We start from the raw sequence: 24,831 nt of genomic DNA on the forward strand, positions 1-24,831 counted from the left end.
TTTATAGTCTTGGTTTGTTTGTTTTTGTTGTTGTTCTTTTTCTGTTTTGTTTTTTCGAGGAGGGGAGGAAGGAGTTGTCCAAGGGAAGAGGTAGAGCTGTAGGGACCAATAATCAGGCTCCTAGCTGTAAATTCCAAAACATTGTACCAGCCGTGATGGAGCTTGCCTTTAATCCCCAGCACTGGGGAGGCAGAGCCAGGTGGGTTTCTGTGGCTTAGAGGCTAGCCTGGTCTACAGAGTTCCAGCACTGCTAGGCCTATGTAGAGTGTATTGGTGCCCACTGTCCCCAAAACAAACAAACAAACAAACAAAAAACCCACAACACAAAAAACAAAAACAACACCCCCCCCCAAAAAAAAAAAAAAAAACAAGAAAGAAACAAAAGAAAATCAGAAACATCTGCCTTCTGGTTTAAGCAGAGAAGAGAACTTTCTGACTTACCCTCTGGCTTCAGGCAGGATCCAGGGGTTCAAGGCTTAGAATGGCTTTCTATGTCCTGCCTTAGTCTCCTCCTGGGATACTTCATCTGCAGCCAAGATAATCCCAGAAGGCCCCTTACTGTCCCTTTCTTCTGGCATCGATAAGAATCAAAACAAAACAACCCAAACCAAGAGACAGGATTGAGCTAAATGTGCCCACACACACCTGTAACGCCAGCACTCCAGGAGCTGAGACAGGAGAATCTCAAGACAGTTAATATTGCCAACTTGACAGGATCTATGATCCCCTTGGTGACAAAGGCCTGAGCACACTTGAGAGGACTTAGGGTAGGTGGCCTCTGTGCCTGTGTGAAGGATTATCTAGATTAGGTTCACTGAGTGCGAAGACTCTCCCGAGTGTGGGTGGTGCCATGCCACGGGCTGGCATCCCCGACAGCATGAAGAGGAGACTTAGCTGAGTAGCGGTGTTCATTGCTCTGGACTTCCTGATGGTATATGTGAGGTGACCACGATGGAACCTAAGTAAGTAAATCCTTCTTAAGTTGTTCTTACCGGGGGTTTTTCATTGCAAGAGACAAGAAACTTATACACAAATCAAGAGGCAGGCCAGTGTGATTTGAGTGTGGTGTGGTGGTACACAACTTTAATCCATCCCAGCACCTAAGAGGCACAGGCAGGTGGATCTCTGTAAATTCAAAGCCAGCCTGGGCTACATAGAGAAATCCAGGACAACCAGAGCGACATAGAACCTGTCTCAAAAAAAAAAAAAAAAAAAAAAAAAAAAGCCTTAGCTCAACAAAGAAACCTTGTTACAAAACAAACAAACAAACAAACAAACAAATCGGGATTCATGGCTTGAGTTGAGTCAGGCAACCATTCCTGAACCAGTCACTGTGGTCAGTATGATGAAGGATTTCCACAGTCCTAACCCATGCCATGAGCCCCCATAAGCTAGGAGGAGGGGTCAGCGCCACGTGGGCAGAGTGGAAGAGAGGTTCAAAGAGTGCTGGCCTTGCATGCTGGTGTATGTCTTTCTGCTCAGCACTCAGGAGGCAGAGGCAGGTAGATCTCTCCGAGTGTAAGGGCAGCCTGGTCTACACCATAAGTTTCAGGCTAGCCAGGGTGACACTGAAAAATCTGGTCTCAAAAACAAAAAGGGGGGTGGGTGGGCTGATTCTTCACTAGGAATGAATTAGAGGAGGCAGAAATAAACCCAGACCTCTGAAATGCAAAGAGAAGGGGGGAAATGTTCTCATCCCCAGAAATCCATGTCACGGTGGGAGGATCAAGAGTTCAAGACCATCCTCAGCAACACAGGGAGTTTGAAGCCAGCCTGGGTTACATGAAAGACTCCTCCAAAAAAATCCAAAGTGGCATAGAGTTCTGGAGCATCCAGAGCCAGAGCATCCAGGACACAAATGGTAGGGTTAAAGGGTGAGTGACTCTAAAACCTGGGTGTTCTGGAGTGACCAGGAACCCTAAACTCTGGATATCTTCTTTACATGCCAGGACAGTCAGAACACTATATCCTGGGGGATGTGTGAATGGTAGGGATTCTAAAGAGCATGTGGGAGCTAGAATGTCAGAAAATCTAAAATATGGGGCTGCTTTGTAATGACCGCAGAACTAGAACACTGAAATCATCTTTTTTTTTTCCATGCCAGAAAACTAATATATTTCTAGGATGGTCATGATTCTTGAAGAAACAGGGCGTATTGTTAAGTTGCAGTGGTTTTCAATACTAGTGGAAGAATCGTGTATGGAAGAAAGAAGAATATGGAAAAGCTTCTGGAGCGCTGTGATCCAGAACTCCAGAGAGAAGGCTATAAAGTGCTGAGATCCTACTAGAATCCAGGGGGGATGGCATAAATGTTATAAAAACAAGGAATGAAAACTGGAGACGCCAAATACAAGGGGGAAGGGAAGCCAGAGCCATCCCTGCCATCCCCGGAAGTTGCAGTGGTGAGCCAGAGGCTGTTGCCTAGCAACGAGCATTGCCGATGCCCTGGATCCTGGGCAGAAGGGAGAAATTTCGGCAGCACCCCCAGCAAATGCTCCAGCCACAGGGTAGGATGTGGGGAGGGGGTAGACAGGTGAGGGACATGGTGTCCCATGGGGCCACGTGAGCAGGGACTTGGAGGGGGGGGGCACACAAAGACAGAAGCATAAGCACAGTTAATGGGCAAAACTGGGCACTCCATTATTGCTCTAGGTCAGCCCGTGAATAGCTGCGAATGAGTCCTGACTGCCTACAGTGCTGCTCCTGGGGCTTGTATGCCCTGGACAGTGGGTAGGCCCTGATTTCTAGGTGTCAGCATGGGATGGAGGCATGGATTGCTGTAGGTGGCAGCAATGGTGTGAAGAGGCTGTGTGGGTGAGTCTGTGTGGCTCATCGCAGGCAGGATGAGGTGTGCACCCTGGATACATTTCAGTCGAAAGAGCTGGAGTAGGAGATGGCCTGAATCTGGAACATACCCTGTTCTTAGTCTGAGGAGGTTGGAGCAGTTAGAGCCTAAGGCCCGGTTACCTTTTATGGCTGGAACCCCAAAACGCCTGGGGGTGGGGCTAATGCTTTAGTCAACAAAGCTGTCTGGTATATGGTGGGCAATCCCCAAATATGGGAGGAGCAGAAATCCAAGAACAATTCCAAGCAAACTCGAGGGGGAACAAACAATAGGACTGTTGAGAGATGACGTTCTAAACCCAGAAGTGGAGCATCACGGGAAGAGTGGGGTTTGGGATTCTAAGTGAAAGCTTATCTATCCCACTTCTCTCTGCCTGAAGCACTAGGCGTTTGTGAAGCAGGGAAAACGGTGGGAACTTGAGGTTTTGTTTTTGTTTGTTTGTTTGTTTGTTTGTTTGTTTGAACTAGGGTATTGCTCTGCACCCTAGATGGCTTAGAATTTGCTATTAGTTCCAAGCTGGCCTGGAGCTTGCCTGGCTCTGCCTCCCAAGTGCTATCTTTACGGGACTTACACTACCATGCCAGGCTGGAACTCAAGTTTATAGGGAAGGGAAGGGGTTGGGCCCTCTGAGTTTGGAGGTTATGGGCAAGGCTTGAAGCCTGGAGCCCACTAAAAGAGGGCGGGTGGGCTGCGTGTCTCCTGTAGCCCGTGCTCCTTCTTGCCCAGAAAGAGGGGATTCGAGGTCTCCAGTAACAAAAGCTTAGTATTCTAGGTTTTTAAGGGTTGTTGGGGGGAGACTTTTAGGAGTCAGGCTGGGAAGTGGTTCTGGTGTCTTCTAGGGACCAAGGCAGAGAAGGGTGTGGGAGGGGCAGAGCTGGGGAGTCCTCTGGGAACTGTCTGGTCAAGGGCGTAGCCTGGATTCACAGAAGGGTAGAACTGGGGAAAGACAAGTTTTTGCAGATGGTGTGGCTAAAACAATGGACGGGACCATCTTCCTGGAAGAGTTGATGTGGGCCATAGAGATGGCCCCTGGGTCGGGGGTAAGATCCAATACTAAATTCTTGCTACTTCGAGATTTGGCGTGGCTGAGGAAGAAGGGTCTCGTTATGTAGCCCAGGCTGGCCTGGAACTCACCCTGGGAAGTGACACCACGTTTGATTCATCAGCAGAGTCTGGTCTCTCCCCTGGGAAGTGGGTACCGGGAATCTATCAGTTCCACTAGACAGACAGCTACGTTCAGAGACACCAGCACTGAGCGAAGGGTGAGGCCTGCTAAAGGAATTCCAGCTGAGAGGACCTGGGCCCCCTGCACACTCATCTCGGTGGTAACCACTTGTGTCACTTGGGACTTCTGCTCAAGAGAGACTGGGGCAATAGTTCTTGACTTCTGAAAACCTCCCACCTCCAGGAGAACTCCCCGCCCAGGCAACCCCGCCCGGCACCTGTCCATCTAGCCCCTCCCATGTCGCTTACCGATTGGCCTCACTCGGAGCGCTGACAGTGCAGGGCTCTGATTGGCGGGAAGTTTCACAGCCCCAGGCTTGCACGGTGGAGAAAGTGAGTCGGCCTCTGGCTGAGGCGGGGGTAGGGGGCGGGACCGGGGCCAGGCCGATCCGGACCCACTGGACACACTGCCCTCCTGGAGCCGGACTCTGCACCCGACACGATGCGCCGGCCTGGCCTCGGCGGCCCCTGCCCCCTCTTGCTGCTGCTGCTGCTCCCAGCCGCCACATCTGCTAGCGGCTCCAGTCCCAGCCCCAGCCCCAGCCCCATCGAGAAAGCGGTGGTCCCGAGCCACCAGGCCGGGTAAGCCCACTGCAGCCTCTTCTTCCTCGTGCTGTACCCAGTAAGTCTTGTGGTCTCGGAGGAGCAAGACCTTCAGATTTAGGAGGCTACAAAGCAGCTGCTTTTGGTAGAAGGATGCTAAGGCCAAAGCCCTTGGATCTGCTGGGATCCCCTACTTTGCAGTCGTTAGAATTCGAGATGCGCTGAGAAATTGAAGCGGAGGTCCCTCCAGAGGGATAGGATGGGTAAGGCTCCAGCCCACTCCCGAGTTTTTTGGGAAAAGAACCCCAGTTGATACCGGGTAAGACTTCGAGTTTTCTTAGAATAATAGCGATGGGTGGGGCCCTTGAACTAGCCTTCAGCTCCCCAAGTTTCCTCAGTGTTTTTTTTTTTTTTTTTTTTTTAAGGTTCTGGAAGGTCGTGGTGAGATCTTAAAGAAAAGTTGCCGGGTTCTGGGTTTCTAGAGGGGGGGGGCTGGATTAATTGGAAAAGACTCCTAGGTTCTTCTAATAGATTAGGAAGACGCATATAGGCTCCTGGCAAGGGGACTGGAGGAAACCTGTGTAGGGGATCCTCGGATTTTCTGACGTTTCTAGTTTTCTGAGATCAGAGCTCCTCGGGATTGAATGAATTACTAATGACTTGGTGGTAAGGTCCAGGATAGTTTATAAATTTCAGTGTTTATAGGACACTATCGCGTTTGCAGGTGACAGGATCGGAGGAGATGGTCTGCTTAGCACTCCAGTCCTGCTCCTGGCAGCTCTGCGCACCGTTACAAAGGCCGTGGGCTCCGCTCCCGCCTGAGTCTCTGGGAATGCGTTTAGTAACCCGAGCCGCGCCGGGGGCGGGACTGGGAAGGGGTTAACCTGGAGGAAAAGCGGGAGGGATGACGACAGGATTCGAGGGTCTCAGAGGCTCCCCCAGGGCAGCCTGCGCCCCCTCTAAGCCTCACTCATCTAGAATGGATCCGGGCATTGGATTCCCTTTCTCAGTATCTTCCAAAGTTTTTCTCTCTGGGTCTGAACGTGCACCATCATCCCTCACCCCCCCCTTTAACTTGGGGATAATGGACTTGTCTGGGGGGCCCCTGGGTGACGACGCTCTGGCAGTACCGCTGAAGGGTCGCCTCTGAGACCCTGTGCACTGAGACATATCCGGAAAAGACCCTTTCCTCTCGAACATTGAAGCTCAAGGACCAGGAGACGCTGGTCCCAGGACGTACATCCTAGAAAGGCGGGAGCTGGATAAAAGTCAGGCCTCAGGATTCCCACTCCTGGACTTCGGTATCCCTACCACCTCAGCACTGTGCTGGACCCGTAGTCTAAGGCGACACCGCAGTGCACAGCCGCCGAGGTCTGTGTATGTAGCGCCACCTACTGTCCGATGTTAGGATGGCGTCTGAGCCTCCACTCTCCTCGAATTAGTGGGCGGAGTTTTAGATCCCAGACAGTCCTGGCTTGTAGATTCGCTTAGAACTCTCCTTTGAATGTCTCTTGAAATAATTTTAAGCCTGGCGTGACGGCTTATGTATGTAACTTTAGCTTTAGTGGAGAATGAAGCAGGAGGATTGTCGTGAGTTTGAGGGCTACCTGGGCTACACAGTACATTCTAGACCTTGTCTCAAAATAATCATAGTAATGAGTGCTTGGAATTCCCTTGAATCTTGTCTTGGTTTCTCCTGTGTCCTCCACCCCTGCCCTCCTTTGTTCTGAGGCCTGAACAGTTCCACTCTCCTATTTACAGTGTTGCTGCCTGTCGCTGCTGCCTAGACCAGACACCTAAGAGTAGCCGCTGCACCCGAGGTGGGTTCTTCCAGGTGGGGTGTGGGTGAGGGATGAGAGGTCTCCTTCCCCAGCTTCATCCAAAAGGAAGAGATGGACGATGACAGAGGCTTGGCCCTGCTTTTCTACTGAATCCCTGATTGTCTCTAAAGCTTCCTGCAGGGTCCGGAACTGCCCACCTGCCAAGTGCACAGGTCTAGAGGGGTGCCTGACCCCAACACCTTCAGTGCCCAGCCCCAGCCGCAGTCCCGTGGAGAAGAGTCAGGTATCCCTCAACTGGCAGCCACTGACGTAAGCATATAATTCCTCCCCTTCCAACACACACACACACACACACACACACACACACACACACACACACACTGGCCTTTCACTATTAACTCATTGTCTGTGTTTCTGTTTATTCTTCCTTGCCTGGCTGAATCATTGGGTCTTTGCTTCTTGATCTGTTTCTGTCTCCACGCCCCACCCACTTTTCCCTTCCCATCCATCTCATATCGCTTCTCGTTTCCATACCTTTTTTTTCTTCCATAGTCCTTTCTCTGAAAGTATTTCTCTAAAGATATCCCAAGCCTTGCTCCCAATAAAAGGGCTGGGGGCAATGTTGGGCAAACCCACTCCTGGAAGTGCTTCTGGCTTAGGAGGGTTTTTTTTTTTTTTCTTGAGGTGAGGAGGCCAATTTAATAGTAGTGACAGCCTCTTCCACCCCCTTCCACCTAGTTTGCAGGAGGCCCGAGCTCTGCTGAGGCAAAGGCGCCCCCGAGGGCCGTGGGCCAGGGCATTGCTGAAAAGAAGGCCCCCACATCGCGCCCCTGCCGGCCAGGCCCGGGGTAAGAACATCCGCCCTTCCTCCGTGTAGGGGGTGGAGGGGGGTGGTTCCGGGCCAGATAAAGCCGTCTGGTTCCCACGGTGCTGCCGCCGCCTACCAGTCCCCTATTGTAGCTTGGTCCACCCCACTCCCCAGGATGCGGCCACCTCTAGGGACCCCTGCGTCCGGCAGTATGAGGTGAGCCAGGGACAGAACTAGACGCAGGCCAAAGGCGCTGACCCATCAGGGTGGGGCCGGGAAGCCAGGCGTCCGGGCTCCCGTGGCTGAAGAGGGGGGCAACTCGCCCAGCAGAGAGCGAGGCTGAACCAGCCCAGACAACAAAAGCGATTGTGCGGGTTGGCGCCTGCCCCGGCACAAAATGCCCAAGATTGCGGGACGGCTGGGGGCCAAAGACCTTTCCTTCTTACATGCCAGACCCTCCCTTGGCCCTACTTTTACTACAGCCCGGTACCCCAGATTAGAGCACTCTATAGACTCAACTACCCTCAGAAGCCCTCTCCTGCTGTGTGGCCTTCAGCCCAGATGCATCCCCCTCCTTCCTAAGGTTTTCCAGATGTGTGCCCCAGGCCAGATGTGAGGACCCCCCCCCCCCCGTCTGAGCCTATCCCTTGCCTTTATTCATTCTGACCTCTCACACCAGGTGTAGAGGGTCTTGGTGTGCTGTGGCGGCTTCAGGTGTACGCGCCTTAGTCTCCTCTCCAGAATTCAGCTCCTCTACTTCCTTTATGTGTCCTGTACACCGACCCTTCTCGTCACCCACAGATGTGCCATCTTGCTGCCCAAATGTGCTATCCTTGTCCTCTATCTAGATGAAGCCTCTTTCTCCCCCCCCCCCCCCCCGTGCCTGGTCAGAGGATCAGTCTTTAGCTGGCTCCCCAAATGCGGCCCCCATTACTCTAATGGATTTCCTCTCAATGGATTCAACTCTCTCTGGGAGCAAACCCGCCCGCCCCCACCTGTTCCCTTCCCTGCTACTCCCCATAGGCCCCATCCACTTGTTGGAGCACGGGTGGGAGCAGAGGGGGCGCCCTCCCCTTCCCCCTGCGAGTCTAGCGCCCAGCCTTCGCGCCTCTGGCTAAGCGCCCAGCCCCACGCGCCCCCGCGCGGCCGCCCGGGAGGGAGCGATGGGGAGGGGGGGGGCTGAGCGGGGGCGCGGCCGCCCTCCCCCGCGGGCGGGCGGGCGAGCGGGCGGGCGCGGCCGGGCCCCTCGGGCGGGCTGGGGCGGCGGCGCGGTGGAGCGCGGCGCTGCAGCCATGGCGGGCGGCGCGCGGCTGCTCTGGGTGTCGCTATTGGTGCTGCTGGCGCAGCTGGGGCCGCAGCCCGTACTGGGACGACCCCGAGAGCGTCTTCGCGTGCGCTTCACCCCCGCTGTGTGCGGCCTGCGTTGCATCCATGGGCCCACTGGCTCCCGCTGTACCCCGACCTGCGCGCCCCGCAACGCCACCAGCGTGGACAGCGGCGCGCCCGGCGGGGCGGCCCCGGGGGGACCCGGCTTCCGCGCCTGTGAGTGCGGGATGGTGCTCCCAAGGGAGGAGTGCCCGGAGGGAGGACCCCGGAGACAATGCCTTAAGGAGCAGGAGCCCAGATTCCATGTACAGAAAAGCTGGGGACTCCGTGGGGTCTTTGAGGAAGGGGGCTCTGAATTCCTTATTTGGGGAGTGGATCTCCAGGGCGCTGATTTCAGGAACATTGAGTGTTTTTGGAACTGTGGTGTCCCACGTGAACGGACTGAGACTAGCTTTCATACCTTTCAGTCAAGGCGAGGATCTTAGGATCTGGGAACTTTTGAGATGGGGCCCAAATTCGCAGACTGTGCGTAGTGGGTCAGCAAGGAGTGTTTCAGAGTCGCATGGGGGCGGGGGCATATCTTAAGTTTCTAGGTCTGTCTTTGAGTGGGGGAAGACTAGGAAAGTCTGGCATGGGACTGCTTGTGATGAAGAGCTAAGCGGGAGGGGACCCAGGAAAGACGGGGTGTCTTTCGGCAAGACCTGAATTACAGCGGTTCCACGTGCGACAGATATCCAGATAGGAGGCCTGAGGAAAGGGCGCCCCCTGGGGGAGGAAGGAACCGGCTTGCGCTTCAGCTTCCTCTAGACAAGGGGAGCATTCTGGGGTTCAGGTGAGGTCAGGAGGGTGCGCCACCTGCTAGCCCAGAGTGTGGGGATGGACTTGGGGGTCGGGTTTTCATTGCTTCTCACCCCTTACGCCCTCCGGGATGGGGAGTGGGGCCCCTGGCGCCGAGAACTCGCCCAGGCTGGCCCCCAGCCAGCCCAACCCGGCCGGCGTGAGCTCATCTCCCGCCCGAGCCCCCGCCCGCTACCACTCCCTCTCTCCGCCCCTTCCTCCCTCCTTCCTTCACTCTCTCCCGGCCCAGCCCCAACTCGCCCGTGCCAGGCGCCGTGCCCAGACGGGTGCCAAACCCCTGGAGGCACAAGGAGGAACATGTGAAGGCGGGCTGACCTCGGCAAGACCCCTATGTCCTTAGCTCCCTGTTCTTCCAATGTTGTGGGACATGAAGTTAGTTTTGCCCATTTAGCAGCAAGCCCTCTGATATGGGCACCCTGAGCTGGGAGTCTGTATTCAAGGCAAGGGCAGGCAGTGAAATGACTTAAGAGACTAAGAAATGCCCCTAAACGTGGTGGCTTCCTCTCATCCGAGACACTTCCATTTTTTCAATCTTGCTTCTCTGCTGAGCCCTTCTTAAGCTCTGCCGTTAAAAAAAAAAAAGGTACCTGGAGTCTAGGTTTAATGCTCCTGACAGGAGATCCGGGTTTTTAGACACCGGATCCAAAGGTCCCTCCTCACCCCGGGTCAAACTCCTCCAGCCAAGTTTCTTCTCCCTCTTTGGAGGTACTCCTCCAAGCTGCGCCCCTCCCAGGAGAATTCTAATATTGTCACCCAGCGGCTTCTCGCTTCCCCTGAAACATTCGAGCATGAGCCTTAAGTGGAGATACTTCTCCCCCTCCAACATCTCCCCCGATTCTCTTCCCACAGAGCTTCATTTTTCCTTCTCTTTCTAAGGTAGCCTTCCCAGACCTATCCACACAGAGCCATTAATCAAGACTCAGGGCAACCAGACCCTTGGCTGGGGAGGAGTAGGACTTTCCACCGATTCCTAAGGTCCCCGCAACTTGAGAGTTTTAACGTGCTAGAAACGATCAGACTCCACTTCTCCTTGTCCTCAGCTCCCTCACATGGGCCACACCCCCGCCTCCAGAAAGTACTAGTCCTGTTTTCTAGGCAACTCTCCGAAAGGACTTGAAAGACTCTTGGTTGAGAGCCTAGATTTGCTCTGAGCTAGCCTCACCCTGCCTCCTAGAAAACTTGGGTTTTCTTTGAACCTCAGAGTACTGCCTCCATGCTCATATCTTCCAAAGACGCCTGTCCCTTGATTCGTCTAGACTGAGGTGGCTCCCCTCTGCTTCCTTTTGTATGGCTGTGGCTCAGAAAATCACACACACACACACACACACACACACACACACACACACACCTCCCATGACAGCCCGGGCTGTCTGCTCCCTCCTTCCCCTGAGTGCAGCTGTCTCCAGCTGTTTTCGGCAGCCCCATGGGAGGAAGGGAGGGGGGTGCCCTCGAAAGACACGTCCGGCCTCCTTTGGCTCTGCAGTCCGGGGCTCCCCAAGGGTCCGGAATGCGGAGACGACGCCCTGCCTCCGCTGCACCCCTTTCTTTGTTTACCCCACCGCACAGCTGGCAGTGCCCCGCCCAGAGGTGGCCAGGGGCCCAGAGAGGGCGCGCGGAGGGGAGTAGAGACGCGTCCCCGCTAGTTGCCCCGCCCGGTGCTACCGGAGGCAGGGAGGGAAGGCTGAAAAGCAGGCTGTGGGCGGGGCTAAGGCGCCTAGCTCGCCCAAGAGTGGGAGGGGCGTGAGTCGGGGCAAATCGGAGGGAGGAGTGAGTAGGCGGGGCTAAGGCTAAGGTACCTGGGTTAGGCGGAGTTTACAATGTCAGGTAGAAGGCCATATGGGCGGGACTAGAAAGGGGTGCCTAGCCAATGGGAAAAACCTGAACTTTTTGGATTCCAGCTGAGACACAAAAGGGAAACATCGGTTTTGAGCGAAGGCAATCCAGTGGGCGGGAATATCACTGTTTGGGCGGGGCTGGAACGCCCGAATTTAACCAGAAAATGGGAAGATGAATGAAATAGAGGGAGGAGGCTGAGTAAGCCCACCTAGAAGGCGGGTCTATGTGATAGTCGCGCGACTTGACCCACCCGATGTAGTCAGCCAGATTTGGGGAAGGTTGTTGTGGTAGCATACTGCTATAATCCCAAAAATTGGGAAGCGGAGGCAGGAGTCAAGAGTTAAAGCATTGGCTATATAGTGAGTTTTCGAGACTAGCCTGGGCTACATTAGTCCCTACCTTAAAACAAAAGCAAGCAAACGGGAAAAGTCACCTACGATGGAGAGATGTAAGGATGATGTTCCTTAAGGCCCTCGCTTCAGCGCTGGGTACTGAGTTAACTGTCTGCCAGGCACAGTACTGATATTTTGTATCCTTGCTTTCTTCTCAGTCCTATGTCCCTTGATCTGTCACAACGGTGGTGTGTGTGTGAAGCCTGATCGCTGCCTTTGTCCCCCGGACTTCGCTGGCAAATTCTGCCAATTGCATTCTTCGGGGGCCCGGCCCCCGGCCCCAGCCATGCCGGGCCTTACCCGCTCCGTTTATACAATGCCACTAGCCAACCACCGCGATGATGAACACGGTGAGGAGAATTTAGCCAAAGGGTCTCTGATCCCGCTTTCCTCAAGAACCTGACCTTCTCTGACCAAGTTTGTTGCCTTCTCTGCTACCCTCCTAAGTCCGGTTTGGTGGCTTCCACCTGTAATCCCACCACTCGGTATGCAGAGGCAGGAGGATCACTGAAAATTGCAGGCCATATTACATTACCACGCCAGCCCACCCCCACCTCCCAATATAAAGTACCCATCCTCAGCTCATCTCTCCAATCTACTCCTAGCAAGTCAGAGCTCGTGTAGATATATCCCATTGTCCATCTTGCCTCTGCTCAGGCGTAGCATCGATGGTGAGCGTGCACGTGGAGCACCCTCAGGAGGCATCAGTGGTGGTGCACCAAGTGGAACGTGTGTCGGGCCCCTGGGAGGAGGCGAACCCTGAAGCCCTAGCCAGGGCAGAAGCGGCGGCACGGGCCGAGGCGGCGGCGCCCTACACAGTGCTGGCACAGAGCGCGCCACGCGAGGACGGCTACTCAGACGCCTCCGGCTTCGGTTACTGTTTTAGGGAACTGCGCGGAAGCGAAGTGAGCCGAGGCCGGCGGGTGAGGGTAGGGGGAACCCCTTTAAAATGCTACCACGCGGGGGCGCGCTCACGCCTCACTTCTTCTACAGTGTGCATCGCCGCTGCCCGGGCTCCGGACACAGGAAGTATGCTGCCGAGGGGAGGGCTTGGCCTGGGGTGTTCATGATTGTCACCCGTGCGCGGAACACCTGGGTAAGAAGCCCTGGGTCGTCCCCAAACCTCGCCTCTTCTCTTCCGAGCACAGATAAACCCTAGTCACAAGATCTAGCTATATCTACCTACCTTGGGGGTGGTCATGTCTATCTAGGTTTTTCTATACCGTTGAGTCCATTTATCCCATTTTCTGATTTCGGTCACTTTTCTAATGGTCTTTGTGCCTTTGTCTTATCCGTGCATTTGGAGAGCCTCCGATCTTACTTACTGAGCTTCCAGGCTGACTCGGTAGTTCAAACCACACTTCACTCTCATTTCATCTTCAAAATTGCCTGGTTATCTCTCTGCCAATCTGTCCCCGCTCCGATCCCTCCTTTCTCCACAGGGAACTCCAACCAAGTGAGTGGCCCAAATGGACCTTGTCCACCCGGCTTCGAGAGAGTTAATGGGTCCTGTGTAGGTAAGGCCCGGCAGGGGGCAGGGAACCGAGGGCTAGTCTTTCAAGGTTGGGCTGCCAGGGATTTAGTAGTCCTAGACTCGCCAAAAACTTCCTCAACTCTTGCAGATGTGGATGAGTGCGCCACCGGTGGGCGTTGCCAACACGGGGAGTGTGCCAACACTCGTGGCGGCTACACGTGTGTATGTCCGGACGGTTTCCTCCTGGACTCTTCCCGCAGCAGCTGCATCTGTGAGCCACCAGGAAAGGGGGTGGGGCTCTGAAGCTGGCTCCTAAATTGCTCATGACCTTAGAAAGCATCCCAGAATATTTCTGAATTCTTAATTCCCTCAGATACTCCAAACCCTTCTAGCCCCTCAGACTCCCAGAATCTTGAATTTCTTTAGGATCTTCAAATTCTCTCGACCTCTTGACCTCTTGACAGCGTTCGGATTCTTATACTCAGATTCTCATTTATAGCTTACTTCAAACCTTGGGGCACTCTTGGCTCTCCCCTAGACCTCTCTAGATGCCCCTCCCACTTACCCACTAAAGCCTCTCGGAGGGGCCATTCAATCACATACAGAGAGAACCACGGTACTTCCCACCACGCCCTGAAGAATTTCCTCCCATCGCCCTAGCCCAACACGTGATCTCCGAGGCAAAGGGGCCCTGCTACCGAGTGCTGCATGATGGCGGATGCTCGCTGCCCATTCTTCGAAATATCACCAAACAGATCTGCTGCTGTAGCCGTGTGGGCAAGGCGTGGGGCCGAGGCTGCCAGCTCTGTCCGCCTTATGGCTCAGGTGTGCAAGTCTTTCCAACTCATCCCTTCCTAACAGATATACACAGGAGTCATAGGCCCTGCCTTCAGTCTCCAAGTTGGCAGTACCTGGCAGTACCTTGGCCACACTCCCAAGGCTTCATCGGTTCTGGGCTTCCCCTCTATCCTTAGCCACTCTCATCCCTGAAACTTACAACCTTTAAGTTAGCCTGACCAAGCCGGGCGTGGTGGCGCACGCCTTTAATCCCAGCACTCGGGAGGCAGAGGCAGGCGGATTTCTGAGTTCGAGGCCAGCCTGGTCTACAAAGTGAGTGCCAGGACAGCCAGGGCTACACAGAGAAACCCTGTCTCGAAAAACCAAAAAAAAAAAAAAAAAGTTAGCCTGACCAGAGCACTCTGCCACCATCCCCTAAAGAGGAAAACTCTCACAGCTCCACCATTGGCTTCTGAAACATCTAATTCCTTGGTTGGTACACTACTCCATCCAGCATATAAGCCAGACTCCCGACACTATCTCAGACCAAGCTTTGTTCCCAACCAAGGCTTACTTACAACTCACAAGACTTCACTTGGTCTCCTCTACTGACCTCTCCTTGCCTTGTTCCCAGAGGGTTTTCGGGAGATCTGTCCAGCTGGCCCTGGCTACCACTATTCAGCTTCTGACCTCCGATACAACACCAGACCCCTAAACCAGGATCCACCTCGAGTGACCTTCAATCAGCCACGTGTTCCACCAGCCACCCCTCGGCCACCTACAGGTGAGCTGGAACCTGGATGGAGGGCTTGCCATCTCCCAGGTGCTGTTTGAAGCAGATAGAAAACCATGGCGAGGAGCAAGCATACCCAAATTTAGAACCCTATACAGATGCTCTTTCTTTACCAGGCTTTCTGCCTACTCGTCGACCTGAGCCCCGCCCTGACCCTGGGCCACAGCCTGAACCCCGGCCTCAGCCTGAACCCCGACCTCGGCCTGAACCCCGGCCTCGGCCTGAATCCCGGCCTAGGCCTGAATCCCGGCCTCAGCCTGAACCCCGGCCTCAGCCTGAATCCCGGCCTCGGCCTGAATCCCAACCTTGGCCTGAATTTCCCCTGCCCAGCATCCCTGCTTGGACGGGTCCAGAGATCCCTGAATCAGGTACCATAGGAATCGGAGTGTGGTTGCGGGAATACTGTGAATTTCTGTGGGGAAAGGCTCCAAAGGGATTGTGAAAGATGAAAGAGATAAGGAAGGATAGGGCGAGGTAAGAATTTGAAGGTTTGGGTAGCCGTTCCCTTAGTTACTAGAGTCATGCGCTGCTAAAGAAGCAAACAGTTACATCCCGAGGCACCAGTTCTAAAATGGGCATCATGGAGGTCTCAGGAAAACACGTCTGAAGTATGGGGTATGTGAGTGTCTTTGAGGGTGGATTCAGGCAGAGTTGATGAGGCTCTCTCAGAGTAAACACGATCTCCAAGATTAGACGTGGGGAGGGGACACTCACGAAGGTATCTTAGAGGGATGTTCTACAGTGTTCAGTTCAGTCTTGTGGGAACGTGGCTGACTGGCTCCTCTAGGTCCCTCTTCCAGCATATGTCAGCGAAATCCCCAGGTTTGTGGTCCTGGACGCTGCGTTCCTCGGCCAAGCGGCTACACTTGTGCGTGCGACCCAGGTTTCCGGCTCGGCCCCCAGGGCACTCGCTGCATTGGTAAGCTGGGCAGAGGGGATTTCGCGGAGTCAGGTCCCCTGCCTGGCCAGCACGTACGTAACTAGCTTGCTCTGTGCCCCCAGACATAGATGAATGTCGCCGCGTCCCTACACCCTGTGCTCCTGGGCGTTGCGAGAATACACCAGGCAGCTTTCGCTGCGTGTGCGGCACGGGCTTCCAAGCAGGCCCGCGGGCTGCAGAGTGCCTGGGTGAGAATCCCGCTCCTCTAGGCCCCAGGCTCCACTCCTGCTTGAGTCTTTTCTCTGCAGAACCGCTCACGCTGGCTGGCTCCTTTGCCTCCCCACGCGGTCCAGCTCCATCACAACACCATGTCCTGCCCTGGCCAACATCAGCTAGGCTCCACCCCTGCTCTGCACCTAACCTTGCCCTTCCTTTCCCTATGGCCTAGCTTTTGCCCTAGCTCTGCTCTCACAAGCTCTGCTCTCACTAGCTCCGCCCTCCCTATCCTGGACTAGCTCCCGCCCCCAGGCCCCGTCTGAGTTCTACAATTTCTGCAGTTAATCTGACAGCGACCCCTGACTCCACTCCAGCTCTCACCTCAAACTACCCTTTCCTTCTCTGGCTCCGACTCTGTCTTCCTTTTCTTCCTTTGATCCACAAAGATTCCTTTTCCGCCCTTGCTCTTGCCCAGGTCCTGCCCTCCCCAAATTTGCTCCCTCCCACAATCTTACTCTCAGCTTGGATTCGATCTCCGCCTTTGCTTTAAGCCTACCGGCCCTAGCTCCGCCTATTTCTTTGGTTCCACCCTAGAGTAGCTCTTGTCCTAGCTTCGCCCCGCCCTCGTCCTGCCTCCGGCCACTGCTCCCCTGGCCGCTTGTCCCTCAGGGACTCAGTGTCTGCCCCAGTCCTAGCCTCTGGATTCTGCTCACAGATGTGGACGAGTGCCGCCGCGTGCCGCCGCCGTGTGACCGCGGGCGCTGCGAGAACACGCCAGGCAGTTTCCTATGTGTGTGTCCCGCCGGGTACCAGGCAGCACCTCACGGAGCCAGCTGCCAGGGTGAGGGACTGGGAGGGGACAGAAAGAAAGAGGGTGTAAGGGGAATGGTTGATAGCTAGCAGTAGGGTTGGAGAAGCTGAGAAATGGGACAAAGAACGGTCTGGGGACATAGACAGGATCTGAGAGCCACATGTAGTGACCTGGATCGGCTGGAGAAGCCAAGGGATGCAGAACAGAAGGGCTGGATCGTGAAGAATGGAAAAACAGATGGAGAAGGGATGGAGATGTGAGTAGTTGGGAAGGGAGGCTGAATTATGGAAGACAATGTAGCCCAATGTGTGGGGACCCAAGAGGCAGAAACCCAGGAACCACCAGAGTCAGAATGAAGTCAGAATGTAGCATGGTGTGTGTATATGGGGGGGGGGGGTTGAATCACACCGGACACCCCAGGATTTGCTTGCTCCATGCAGATGTGGATGAATGCACCCAGAGCCCAGGCCTCTGTGGTCGCGGGGTCTGCGAAAACCTGCCCGGCTCTTTCCGCTGTGTTTGCCCGGCTGGCTTCCGGGGTTCGGCGTGTGAAGAAGATGTGGATGAATGTGCCCAGCAGCCTCCGCCTTGCGGGCCAGGCCGCTGCGACAACACCGCGGGTTCATTCCACTGTGCCTGCCCAGCTGGCTTCCGATCCCGAGGACCAGGGGCCCCCTGCCAAGGTGAGGGTGCTGGACCCAAGCCTGCAGCACTATGCTAGCTGGGGAGATGGAGAGAGAAATGACTTGGGAGTAGAGGCCTTAGGATGGGCTCTGTGACAGAGGCTGGGTGAGCAGAATATTGACAAACCTGGGAAGGTCTAGCTGAATTCTGTCTTCTTTTTCCAACTGAGGGTGGACCTCTCCCTCACACAGTGGCCTTTAACTAATGATCCCCCCACCTCTGCTTCTTGAGTGCTAGTATTAAGGGTGTCCATCTAGAATCCATGCCTGCCCCTCCTCCCACTTAAACTTAAAAAAGAAACATTTATTTGTTTGTACAGGGGGGTGGATAGGGGACTGTGGGTGGGCCCGTGCCACTGTGCGAGTGTGTAGGTCAGAGGACAACTTACTGGAACCAATCCACTCCTTCCACCATGTGGGTCCCAGGGATCAAACTCTGGCCATTAGGCTTCATGCAGGTGCCTGAGGCAGGAAGACTGGTGTGAATTTAAGGCCAGCCTGGGCTACCATGTGAGATCTTGTCTCAAATAAACAAAAGCTGGAGCATTGGGGTAGGTAGGTGGGGATGGCAGTGGGGAGGGGCTCAGGCCTATCCTTCAGCTTGATTGGCCTCTTCTATCCAGATGTGGATGAATGTGCCCGGAGCCCCTCGCCTTGTGCCTATGGCCGCTGTGAGAACACGGAAGGCAGCTTCAAGTGTGTCTGCCCAACAGGCTTCCAACCCAACGCTGCGGGCTCCGAGTGCGAGGGTGAGGCCGGGGAGGGAGGGAGGAGTGTGGATGGGTGAGGAGGCCTGGGGCCACTTCCTCAAGACTACTGTCTCCCCCACTTCTCAGATGTGGATGAGTGTGAGAACCGCTTGGCGTGTCCAGGGCAGGAGTGTGTGAACTCACCAGGCTCCTTCCAGTGCCGGGCCTGCCCTGTTGGGCACCACCTGCACCGTGGCAGATGTACTGGTGAGATCAGGCCTCGCTGGGACCTGGGACCTTAACCCTGAATCTTAACCCTGATCACAGAGATTTTGACCCTTGATCTGATCCATGACCCTGACTTGACCCATAATTTGGGACCTGGACCTGAGTCCCTTTACATGAACCAGGACTCCTAAGTTTGACTCTTGTTTCATGCTCACCAGACCTGAAGCCCCTGACTTGACCACATTCCTAACCAGGGGTGACTCCTCCTTACTCTGTAACCTAGGACCATGTGATTCGGCTGGAGCATTTTAGAGCTAGCCATGACCGTTCCTGATAACCACCGACCTTGACTCTCAGCAAAAATACATTTCTGCACCCTCACTGTTTCCTGGCCCATGACCCTAAATTCTATTGTGCCATTTTATCTTAGCCAAAACAAAACAAGAAACACCTACCATTCTGACCAGTTTTGTTCTGGTTCACCATCCATCTGCCTCCCTTCTCAAAAATCTCCCCCCTGGAATTTGGTTGGGTGCATGACCCTTGACCCCAGCACTCCCCCCTGACGTCAGTCTGTAACCTCTTACTCCAGCTGACTTGGACACATTCGTTGAGTAGAGTCATAGTATCTCAACCCATCCCTTACCCTACCCAGTTTCTGATCCCCAGTGCCAACCTAGAGTCTCTTTCCCTGATGCCAGGAACCCTGGTAGAGATCAGATACCCAGATCCACAGAACTTCTTAATCCTGGAGTACTCTGTCCCTTGTTTAAGACCCCTTCCAATCATTCCCACCAACGCTTTTGCTCCAGTGAATCCCTTCTGAGCCCCTAACCCACTCTTACAGATATGGATGAATGCAGTTCGGGCATCCCTTGTGGTCTCCATGGCCAGTGCACAAATACTAAAGGCTCCTTCCACTGCAGCTGCTCGACAGGTTACCGAGCGCCACCTGGTCAACCTGGGCCTTGTGCAGGTAAGCTAGCTAACCAGCAGGAGAGACTGGGAGTAGTGCCTGGATTCTTGAGCACAGCCCATTAGAGATGTAAAATGGACTAAGAAAGATTTTCAGAGAAACATAGTCTTCAAGGTTGTAACTTGGGTGTTGGGGCTACAACATTATGGGTAGGGCTTACTTGGGGGCGGGACCAACAGCACAATCCTGACTCTTGCGTACCTTAGACATAAATGAGTGTCTGGAAGGCGACTTCTGCTTCCCCCACGGAGAGTGCCTCAACACTGATGGCTCCTTTACCTGTACCTGTGCCCCTGGCTACCGGCCTGGACCTCGTGAAGCATCTTGTCTGGGTCAGTCCCCAGGCCGTACCTGAGCGTGGAAAGAGTGGGCTTTCAGCAAGGGAAAGAGGGCAGAAAAGGAACTCTGGATCTTTGAGGGTTTGGGGAATCTACATGGATCACTGAGGGGTAGCTTTTTTGAGGCCTGGAGGCGGCAATCATAGAGGAATTGGATGTGTCAGGAAGTTGGAAGCTGACAGCTGGATAGTGATTGACAGGGGCCTCCGACTGGAGGCGGGGCTTGCAAGCAAAGGTGGGGCCTGAAACAGATTGGGTGAGGTCTTCCTTTGAGGCTTTGGGACTTGGAGGGTTGGGATGGGGGAACTGAAGGGGTGTGGCCTGGGATATTAAGCAGAGGAGGAGGTGGGCCTGGGTTTCGGATGCCCTGTCCTGCAGACGTGGACGAGTGCAGCGAAGAGGATCTTTGCCAGAGCGGCATCTGTACCAACACTGATGGCTCCTTCGAGTGCATCTGTCCTCCTGGACACCGCGCTGGCCCTGACCTTGCCTCCTGCCTTGGTGAGAGGCCTCCTCCCCCACCCCTTTTCTTATTTACCCTCTCCTCCCCTTCTCCCTCCTGAGCCTCCTACTCCCTCTTTGTCTCACCTATTTCCTTCATATGACCTCCCTGCCTGGTCCTCAGACATTGACGAGTGTCGTGAACGGGGACCTGCCCTGTGCGGGTCTCAGCGCTGTGAAAATTCTCCTGGTTCCTACCGCTGTGTGCGGGACTGCGATCCAGGTTACCACCCCGGCCCTGAAGGCACCTGTGATGGTAAGACAGATCCCCTAAAACCTGTGACAGGATGTGGGTCCTGGGAATCAGGAGAGAGATGCTCTATCTCCAAAACCTGGAAGGAGAGGTCCCATGGCTAACACTTTCCGTCCTCCCCTCAGTGTTTCCTGGGGGAAATTAGCCCCTGCTTATGCACATGTTTTCTTATGTGCAAGGGAGCTTTCTTATCAGGAATCAGGGCAAGCTAGAAGCCCTCCCCTTAACTGAACCATTTTAATATATTTAGAGGGATGGGGTGCAGGATGAATCAGTATTTTCTGTAACCCATGAAACAAAACTATTATGGGCTGCATTTCCCTCAGGAAAATCTCACTTCCTAAGAACTTAATCATTAATTATAAAAAGTTCAAAAAGCAGCTGCTGGTGCCAGACATCGAGGGCACAGCAAAGAAGGACCAAACAAAACCCCTGCCCTCCCTGAGCTAATATGGTGTGTGTGTGTGTGGGGGGGGTTCATTCCACAGATAACTGTGAGACCCTTTCTGTATGTAAGGCACTGTGATATCTGCCAGGCATGCCTGCTGGTGTGAGGTTTGCATTGAAGGATGGTCACTGTCGGTCTGCACACTGATGATTTTTTAGATAAAATGTCAGGTTGTTGCTTTGTTGAGCAGTGTCTTGCTATGTGCTCCAGGCTGACCTTCAACTTGTTTGTTTGTTTGTTTGTTTTGTTTTGAGATAGCCTCTTCCTTTCCCCATCCTCCCTCCCTCTCTCCTTCCGTGTGTGTGTGTGTGTGTGTGTGTGTGTGTGTGTGTGTGTGTGTGTGTGTGTGTGTAGGCCTGGCTGGCTTGAAATTCACTACTGTAGGACACTCTTGCCTGGAACTTAGAGCAATCTTCCTGCTGCAGCCTTCCTGGTGCTGAATTCTAGCCAAACACCTGTCTCTGACTCCCAAGTGCTGAATTCCAAGCAGGTGCCACCAGGCCCAGCTTAAAGTTCCGATTTAATGAAGATGGTATGAGGCTGAGTATGTCCCTCATTTGGTAGGGTCCTGCCTCAAATGGACGATGCCCTGGGTTAGACACTGGATAAATGCATAAACTGGGTGCTGTCCTGTAGTTCTAGCATTTGGGTGGTGGAGGCTAAAGGATCGGAAGTTTAGGGCCACACCTGGCTGCATAGCAAGCATGAGGCCAGCCTAAGCTACATGAGACCCTAAATTTAAAAAAAATGCTAACTTTAAAAGGAGAATAACGGGGACTGAAGAGATGGCTCAGCAGTTAAGAGCACTGACTGCTCTTCCAGAGGTCCTGAGTTCAATCCCCAGTGACCACATGGTGGCTCACAACCATCTGTAATGGGATCTGATGCCCTCTTCTGGTATGCATGAAGAGAGCAACAGTGTACTCACATACATACATACATACATACATACATACATACATACATACATACAATAAAGGAGAATAATAGGTGCAGTAGCATCTGTTTCTACAACCCAGTAATTGGGGGGTGGAGACAAGTGGAGGGTTTAAGGTTATCCTCAGCTACATGGGATTCAAGGTCAGCCTGGTCTACACGACATCCTATCTCTAAAACAAAACAAAATTAAAAATTGAAGAAAAATAAACTGGGCATGGAGGCTTATGGCTTTAGTTTCATATCTCCAGAGGCAGAGGCAGGCAGATCTCTTGAGTTTGAAGCTAGCCTGGTCTACAGAGTGAGTTCCAGGTCAGGCAGAGCTATACAGTCTCAAAGAAGGAGGAGGAGGAAGAGGAGGAGGAGGAAGAGGAGGAGGAGGAAATAGAAGAAAACAGGGAGTCAGGAGGACAGGAATGGGTGGAAATGATGTAAATACAGTAGTGTGAAATTCTCAACAACAACAGAAAGAGCAAGAACAAGAAGAAAAATAAACGAGCAGATGTGTCAGGAGGTTCGGACAAGGATGTTGCTCAAGGAGGCTGAGTAAGAGGGCTAGACTTTGATATATCTGTGAATGAGGAGAAGGGGCTATGCAATACACAGAGTTGTGGAGACATATTTAGCAGAGAGAACCATGATAGCAAAGACCCTGAGGTGGGACCCTGTTTGAGAAACGGCCTGAAGGACTTAAGAGTGACTAGACTCATGTAATACTAACCAGGCCCAGGGACTTCTCAATCTTAGCGACAGGAAGTGGCATTAGCATACCCCCACCCTAATCTCAGGTCTTTGAGACCCAGTCCCCACTCTGTTGCAGACATTGATGAGTGCCGAGAATACGGCTCTGCGATTTGTGGTGCCCAGCGCTGTGAGAACACCCCGGGCTCCTACCGCTGCACACCAGCCTGTGACCCTGGCTATCAGCCTACACCAGGGGGCGGGTGCCAGGGTGAGTGTTCACGGAGTAGTAGAGAGGATGTGGAGCGGGTGAGAGGGTTAGACATGACCCTTATTGAGACGGCCTGCTGGTGTTTGCAGATGTAGATGAATGCCGGAACCGGTCTTTCTGCGGCGCCCATGCTATGTGCCAGAATCTGCCTGGGTCCTTCCAGTGCGTCTGTGACCAAGGCTACGAAGGGGCACGGGACGGACGTCACTGCGTGGGTAAGGAACCAGAAAAGAATAGGCTAGTCCACTGTCCTGGAGAAACAGAAGTTCTAGCGGTGGACATAGCCAGTTAAAACGAGCCTGTAGAGCCAGGCATGGTAGCTCGCTTCTGTAATGCCAACATTTGGGAGGCAGAAACAAGACGATCGTTATGAGTTTGAGGCCAGCCTGAGCTACACAGCAAGTTCTAGGCTAGCCTAGGTGACAGAGTATGACTCCCTCCCCCCAATCTATTAGTTTTTGCTTTTTTGTTTTGGTTTAGGTTAAATTTTATTCATTTTATTTTATGGGTGTCCTTTTACATATATTTATGGGTACCATGTTTGTGTCTGGTGCGAATGAAGGTTAAAAGGGGGCATTGGAATTGGAGTTACATAGACTGATGTGAGCCGCCACGTGGGTGCTGAGCATTGAACAGTGGGTCATCTGCAAGATGTGCAGGAAGTGCTCTGAATCACTGAGCCATCTCTCCAGACCCTCACTTAGTTTTGTTTGTTTGTTTGTTTGTTTGTTTGTTTTGTTTCTGAGACAGGGTTTCTCTGTGTAGCCCTGGCTGTCCTAGGACTCACTCTGTAGACCAGGCTGACCTCAAATTCAGGGATCTGCCGTCCTCTGCCTCCAAAGTGCTGGGATTAAAGGCGTGCATCACCACTGTCCAGCTTAAGTTTTGTGTGTGTGTGTGTGTGTGTGTGTGTTAATTTTTTTTCTCTTAGTGAAACTACATCCCAATCCCTTTTAATTTGTTATTTGACTGTTTTCTTCAGGGGGATGGGTCTTGTGCCTTAACCTCACTGTGTAGACATGAATGGCTTCAATTTTGTATCCTCCTGCCTCCACTTCTGAAGTGCTGAGATAACATGTGTGTGTCATCACACCCATCTCCAGCCCAAATTTTACATTTTATTTTTACAAATAGAGACCCTAGATTACTGAGGCTGGCCTTGAACCCCCTATGAAGTCTGAAACTCCTGCCTCAACCTCCCTAGTAACTAGGAGAACAGCTCTAGACCACCATATCTGACAGAAATCTCTACACACAGCAAATAGAGAAACTTGGGGGCTGCACCCCTCCAGCCCATGCTGCAGATGTATGGGCACCCCCACATCACTACTACAGTCACCATGGTTACTATTTTAGTATCCTGACCCCCTTCGTTTGCCAACCCATGAATGCGATTAGGCACTAGGACAGATTTGTGGGTTTTTGAATGGTTGTTTTGAAAAAAGGAACCTCATTTTAGCACTGGCTGGCTCTGACGTCACAGCCTAGACCAGGCTGCCCTTCAGCTTCAGTGATCCTCCTGCCTTTGTCTCCTGAGTGTTGGTGTTACTGTCCAGAGCCAGCCTATATTCTGCACACCATTAATTAGAGTTTGCTATGTCTTTACAGGTATTTTAATTAGAGGCCCAGAGGGCAGAGAATAACCTGCTCTTTTCTTCCACCATGTGGGTCCCTGGGGATCAAACTCGGGTCATTAGGCTTGGCAGCAATATACCTTCCTTGTCGTCTCACAACTGCAAACACAGACTTTATTGTTTATCTGTTTTTGGCGAGAAGGAGGGGAAGTAAGGGTTGAGACGGGTTCTTACTATGCAGCCCAGAGTGGCCTTAACAATTCTCAATGGATTTACTTGTTTTTGTTCTTGATTTGTTTGTTCTCTCTCTCCCTCCCTCTCTTCCTATTTCTCTTTCTTCCTCTCCTCTCCTTCCCTCTCTCCCTCTCATCCCCCCCTTTCCTCTCTCTCCCTCTCCCCCCTCTCCTTTTCTTGCAATAGTAAGGATGGAACCTGGGGTCTCTGCATGCTAGTTAAGCCTTCTACCACTGAGCCTCATCGCCAGCAGCCTTTATTCCTGAGAAGAGAGTGGAAGGGATGGAGGAGGGAGGGATGGAGGAGGAAGGGATGGAGGAGTAGATCAGCAGTGATAGCATGGGCTGCTATCCTAGAGGACCTGTGTTTGATTCCTAGCACCCATGTCAGGAGGCTCTGAGGGATCTGTCACCTCTGGCCTCTGAGGCTACCTGCACTCATATACACATACCCAG

General features: G+C 53.3%; 1 protein-coding gene across 1 annotated transcript in view; it reads left to right on the forward strand.

Moving 5' to 3' along the window:
• Positions 1-8,473: 8,473 nt before the first annotated feature.
• Ltbp4 (latent transforming growth factor beta binding protein 4) overlaps positions 8,474-24,831 on the forward strand; it is a 28,500-nt gene continuing 12,142 nt past the window's right edge. Inside the window, exons 1-21 of the mRNA XM_021166465.2 lie at positions 8,474-8,743; positions 11,772-11,963; positions 12,271-12,518; positions 12,607-12,709; positions 13,056-13,130; positions 13,236-13,358; positions 13,748-13,912; positions 14,499-14,648; positions 14,774-15,025; positions 15,445-15,576; positions 15,660-15,785; positions 16,469-16,594; positions 17,005-17,247; positions 17,871-17,996; positions 18,084-18,203; positions 19,012-19,140; positions 19,347-19,472; positions 19,857-19,979; positions 20,104-20,235; positions 22,437-22,568; positions 22,658-22,783. Of these exons, the coding sequence (XP_021022124.1) occupies positions 8,494-8,743; positions 11,772-11,963; positions 12,271-12,518; positions 12,607-12,709; positions 13,056-13,130; positions 13,236-13,358; positions 13,748-13,912; positions 14,499-14,648; positions 14,774-15,025; positions 15,445-15,576; positions 15,660-15,785; positions 16,469-16,594; positions 17,005-17,247; positions 17,871-17,996; positions 18,084-18,203; positions 19,012-19,140; positions 19,347-19,472; positions 19,857-19,979; positions 20,104-20,235; positions 22,437-22,568; positions 22,658-22,783 (3,199 nt within the window). The 5' untranslated portion in view covers positions 8,474-8,493. The remainder of the gene's footprint in view (positions 8,744-11,771; positions 11,964-12,270; positions 12,519-12,606; positions 12,710-13,055; positions 13,131-13,235; positions 13,359-13,747; positions 13,913-14,498; positions 14,649-14,773; positions 15,026-15,444; positions 15,577-15,659; positions 15,786-16,468; positions 16,595-17,004; positions 17,248-17,870; positions 17,997-18,083; positions 18,204-19,011; positions 19,141-19,346; positions 19,473-19,856; positions 19,980-20,103; positions 20,236-22,436; positions 22,569-22,657; positions 22,784-24,831) is intronic.

This window comes from Mus caroli, unplaced genomic scaffold, assembly GCF_978045245.1.
Source record: "Mus caroli unplaced genomic scaffold, Mus_caroli_1 scaffold_8, whole genome shotgun sequence".
NCBI classification, from domain to species: domain Eukaryota; kingdom Metazoa; phylum Chordata; class Mammalia; order Rodentia; family Muridae; genus Mus; species Mus caroli.